This window comes from Egretta garzetta, unplaced genomic scaffold, assembly GCF_000687185.1.
Source record: "Egretta garzetta isolate BGI_Z169 unplaced genomic scaffold, ASM68718v1 scaffold861, whole genome shotgun sequence".
Taxonomy (NCBI): Eukaryota; Metazoa; Chordata; class Aves; order Pelecaniformes; family Ardeidae; genus Egretta; species Egretta garzetta.
The window spans coordinates 2,268-7,119 of NW_009258497.1; the positions used below are offsets into that span (position 1 = coordinate 2,268).

General features: G+C 65.9%; 1 protein-coding gene across 1 annotated transcript in view; it reads right to left on the reverse strand.

The window, feature by feature from the left end:
* UBA7 (ubiquitin like modifier activating enzyme 7) overlaps positions 1–4,852 on the reverse strand; it is a gene marked incomplete at its 3' end in the record, with an annotated part of 9,510 nt that overhangs the window by 2,261 nt on the left and 2,397 nt on the right. Inside the window, exons 4-20 of the mRNA XM_035901517.1 lie at positions 4,322–4,619; positions 4,148–4,254; positions 3,870–3,960; positions 3,621–3,762; positions 3,424–3,521; positions 3,159–3,308; positions 2,917–3,075; positions 2,620–2,727; positions 2,458–2,538; positions 2,214–2,369; positions 1,932–2,097; positions 1,658–1,854; positions 1,340–1,404; positions 992–1,175; positions 802–876; positions 352–538; positions 82–191 (exon numbers count right to left, since the gene is read on the reverse strand). Of these exons, the coding sequence (XP_035757410.1) occupies positions 82–191; positions 352–538; positions 802–876; positions 992–1,175; positions 1,340–1,404; positions 1,658–1,854; positions 1,932–2,097; positions 2,214–2,369; positions 2,458–2,538; positions 2,620–2,727; positions 2,917–3,075; positions 3,159–3,308; positions 3,424–3,521; positions 3,621–3,762; positions 3,870–3,960; positions 4,148–4,254; positions 4,322–4,619 (2,374 nt within the window). The remainder of the gene's footprint in view (positions 1–81; positions 192–351; positions 539–801; positions 877–991; positions 1,176–1,339; positions 1,405–1,657; positions 1,855–1,931; positions 2,098–2,213; positions 2,370–2,457; positions 2,539–2,619; positions 2,728–2,916; positions 3,076–3,158; positions 3,309–3,423; positions 3,522–3,620; positions 3,763–3,869; positions 3,961–4,147; positions 4,255–4,321; positions 4,620–4,852) is intronic.

Consider the following 4,852-nt stretch of genomic DNA (forward strand, 5'->3'; position numbering starts at 1 on the left):
ACATTAGCCTCCTGTGGAGACATCAGCTAGCAGCCACCAACCCCTCCAGACTGAGCAGGGCTGCCTGCCTGGCCCGGGTACCTTCTCAAAGTGGATGGGCTCCATCAGGGGCATTTGCACGTCCTCACCCCCTATCAGCTCCTGCTTCCGCTGCACCAGGTCCTGGGTGAGCTCTGCCAGCCGCCCGCAGTCTGGGGGCAGAAAGAACCCTGGGGTGGTACCCCTGCACCATGGCACTGGGGGGGCATGGCATGGTGCCCTCCATCTTGGTCTGGGTCCTCCTGGGTGCTGGGGCAGGAACAAGCAGCACCGCAGCCCCACTGCCACCAGGCTCGACTCGGGGACCCTCACCTGCAGGCGCCTGCACCTCCTCCCACTCCTCTGCAAGGGGAATCTGGAGCCCCTCCTGGGGCATGAAGGGTGGCAGGACCATACTGCGGAGGATGGTCTGGGTGGCCGCCCGGTCACTGCATGGTGGCACCTTGTGTGCTTGGGCAAAGAGGTATGCAGCAGCCAGGATGTACTCCAGGTGGGTGTCCTGTGGGGCAGAGCGCCTGGGCAGCCGGGGTGGGCCATGAGCCCACACGGCCAAAGTCTGCCCACGTTGCCCTGAGGTGGAGATGGAGGTGCCTCTCCTCCTCCTCCTGCAGCAGGGCATGTGTGGCCCATCCCCAGCAGCGCCCTGGCCGACCAGGCTGTGGCAGGTGGAGCACACACGACTATGGTCTGGCACCCACCGTACCCAGCACAGGCTCGGCTCTCCCCCTGCCCATGGGCTCCATGGCTCTCCCCTGCACTCACGTTGTCAGGGTCAAACGTCAGTGGATGGGGGCAGCTCCTGTCCCCTGCCCAGAAGGGGACACCCGGGCTGGTTTCCTGGCACAGAGAGAGCAGAGTCAGGCCTGGGGACACCATCCCCCTGGCTGTGGTGGGATGGCCAGCAGAGGGGAGAGGATGTGGGGCGTGTCAGCCCCATGGGTGCCGGGCTCACGTGCTCCGGAGGGAAGGTGTGCAGCAGCTGGGTGATGGCATCATGGTAGCGGCTCTGCCAGTGCTGGCGGGCCCAGCGCACGCAGTCTGGCCAGTCCCGTGGCCGCTCCCACAGGCTGCCCTGCACTTGCTCCAGGACCTCCAGGGCCTTCCCCTCTGGCAGCTGCTCCCGGAAATCTGGGTCTCTGCAAAATCAAGTGCTGCTGCTGCTGGCCCAGGAGCAATCCTGTGGGACACCTGGGTGGGATGTGGTGGTCTGTCCCCCTCTCCCCAACCCCAGCAGTGGTGGGCAGCACCCTGGCAGAGCTGGCAGCTGCTCTCCCAGTGCCGGTCCCCCAAGCCCACTCACTCCATGAACCGGTTGATGTTCTCCGCGGGCAGCTGGAAGAGCCCCTCAAACTCATCGCGGGCCCACTGCAGAGGGGGAGCAGGGGTTGAGCACTGGAACCCCCTCCTTGTGCCCCCTGGGCCCCCCAGCCCAAGTCCAAGAGGAGAGAGAGGCCGTGCTGGGGCCAGGGCCGGCAGCAGAGCTCAGACTGCCAGCAGGAAGCAGCTGGGGCTGTAACCTGCTGGCAGCAGCTGCCAAGCCATGGCCAGAGAGGGAAACCGGAAAGGAAGACAAAGGTGCCAGGGCTTCCTTGCTGGGTGCCAGTGCGGCACAGCCTACCTGCAGCGTGTGCTGGATGGTGCGAGGGAAGTACCGCAGGGTGCAGAGGGGGAAGGTGCTGTCGTCGGGGGTGCCAGCTGGCCCCAGCGGCTTGGTCAGGGGGGGCACCATGGCCAGCACGTTTCCCCGCGGCCCCTCCGTGCCTGAGTCCAGCAGCGGTGTGAGGCAGCGGCGGCAGCGGCTCTCCAAGTAGGCACCTGTGGGGAGCCAGGTGTGCTGGGGAGCTGGGGGGCATGTCTGGGGGCTCAGCCCCTTCCCCCTGCTCAGCACTCACGGGCCTCCAGCGTGTCCAGGGCACTGGCGACGCCGTCCAGGCACCGGAAGAAGTTGTCCCCGTAGAATGACTCGGTGGCAGGTCCCACCTGGTTCTGGTGAGCCGTCACCCTGATGCTGGGGTTCATGCGCTGCACAGCCGCTGCAGCCACCACCGACTTCGGCTTCTGCCAGGGCAGAGAGGGAATGGGCAGCTCTCCCCTACACCAAAGCCCCGGGGAGCCCCTGGGGCAGCCAAGGCACCCTTTAGGGTGAGCTTGGCCTCTGCCTCACGGCGTCTCACTGATATATCTGTTGAGCGGTAGAGGAGCTGCCGATGGAGGTTGGAGAGGGCAAGGGTGTCCATGTCAGCGATAGTGAGGTCGCGACCTGGCCCTGCCGCCAGCCCCATCATGGCAAAGGTTTTCAGCAGCTCGCAGCCGATGGCGCCAGCTCCCACCTGCCAGGGCAGAGCCGCTGCAGCTCCCTGTGCACTGGCCGGCCACTCTGCAGCCTCTGCCTGCACCGCGGCGCCCACCCCGGCTCACCACCAAGTACTTCTGGCGGCCCAGCTGCTCCTGGAAGGCAGCCCCGAAGACAGCAATCTGGCCATCGTAGCGAGAGCCCATCTGCTGGGATGGAGGAGCCGTGTGAGTGCAGGTGGCCACAGCACCCCCGGCACCCAGGAGGGAGTCGGCACTGGCTCTCACTGGGGAGCAGTCCTCCTCCGTCAGCTGCACAGCCCCCTCCAGTTCCAGGCACTCCAGAGCGTCGAAGTACAGCCACTGGTCCAGGGGCAGGAACTTGCCGGTGGTAGCCTGGGGTGAACAACGCCCTGTCAGCTCGGCCGCCAGCCGGGTCCCCCGTACCCCACCCTAGCCCTGCTGCCCAGGCTGATGTCCCCACGCAGGCAGCAAGTGCCACCTCGTGGTCATCAAACGCCACTGGACAGCCGTGCGGGGCATGACCAGCAAGACCCAAGGGCTTGGGACCCCAGCCCGGCTCACCTTCAGCACCTCCTGGGCTGCCAGGGCCCCGACAATGGCAGCTATGGGGCACAGGTCCCCTGCGCTCACGCTGGCAAAGGCTCGCACAACGTCCTCGTCCAGGGAACCCTCCTGCACCCCCAGGCTCCGCGCCAGCTCCAGCACCCGCTCGGTGTCTGCCTGCGGGCAGAGGGGCAAGGGCAGCCCCCAGGCAGTGTGGCAGGGGGCTGGAGGGGTCAGGCAGGGGCAGAATGGGGACTCACTGGTGCCCTGGGCCGGGGCAGATGGCCCTGCTCCCCACGGAAAGCGTGCAGGGCCTGGAAGGCAGCGTGCAGGCTGCGGCTGCGCAGCAGCTCCTCGGGACTCGCCACCTGGATCTGGGGGTCTGCCAATGCCTGGCACAGGGGCTTCTGCTGGCACAGTGGCAGGGCTTGGGTGAGCACTCCCCTGGGGCCAGGGCACGGCATGGCACAGCATGGTGTTGCCCCAGCCTGGGTGACAGCACCGCGGGGCCAAGGGGGGACTTACATATGAGTGCACCTGGGGCAGCCGAACCTGCAAGACCAGGCCCCCACGGTGGTAGGGCGAGAAGGAGCTGGTGTCGCCGATCTCCAGCCTGAAGGCATCTGGGGATGAGAGGGGGATGGACATCATGGTCACTGCCAAGGACCCGACAAGTTCCCCAACCCTGGACTGGGGCAGCCAGGACCCCCTGGGTGGCTCACCCAGCACGCGCACAGGGACGGGCTCCTGGCCGTTCAGCTCCGTCATCCCCTCCACACCAGAAAACGTCACTAGGTCACCGTCACAGAAGAGGTGGCCGCGGCTGTCCTCTGCCCCCATGCATGTCACCACGCCTGGGTTGCCCTGAGGAGGTGAAGGGACATGAGGGCAGGGGACTGGACCCGGGTGGCATAAAGCCACTGGAGAAGGCAGTGGTGTTTTGGGGGAGCCTGCTGAGGCTGCCCTCCTACCTGGGAGATGTGCTGCACGGCAGCACACACTGGGTCCCCTTCTGCTGGGTCATCAACGACGAAACGCTTCCCAAAGTCACAGAACAGCTGCCTGGAGAGGAGCAATGGGTTTTTGTTGGAGCAGCCGCCTTGTCAAGCTGCCCGAGCTCTGCCAGGTCCTGCCTGGGCTGAGCAGCCCTGCCAGTGGGATGGGGACATGGGCTGCAGAGCAGGGCTGTGGGCTCTGGGTACAAGGCGAGTCAGAGCCACGGGGGGACCCTGTGGCAGAGACCCCTTACCCTGCCAGCCCCTTGGTGTCAGCCACGATGAAGCAGATGCCCCGGGCATGGCAGAAGTCCCCAATGCGTAGCTGCTCCTCCAGTGGTGACTCAGTCAGCACCACCACCTGCACTGGAACTGTTAGCCGCTGCCGCTGTCCCAGGGGTCCCTGGGGCGCAGGGGTGCGGGCTCACCTGGAAGGAGGCGAGGAAGGCCTCCGACAGCTCCTTGTCATGGGCCACCACTGTGACATGGGGGTTCAGCTCGGCCAGGACCCGCTGGGATGCCTTGGCACGGTTCTGGCCTATGTCACTCTCTCCCAGGAGGAACTGCGGGGTAGGCACACGGTGGGGCATCCCATGGGTTTGGGGTGCTGCCAGCCACAGCAGGGTGCTCCACAGGGCCCTGTCTTCACTGGTGGGGGGCCCTCTGCTGCCCATACCTGTGACATGGGACACCCCGTGGGCCCTACCCATGATGATGAGGGGCAACCTGGGCCATACCCATGACAGGGGCTTCCCATTCCATACTCCTTACTGGGACCCCCAATCTGTATCTGTTACTGGGAGCCCCCCATCCTGTACCCATACCTGCAACAGGGCTCCCCAGCCACACCCATACCCAGTACTGGGACCCCAACCTCTACCTGTACCCATTACTGGGACCCCTGTCTGTACCCCTCCCCTTTACAGGCACCCTTGCCCATACCTGTACCCATTACCGGG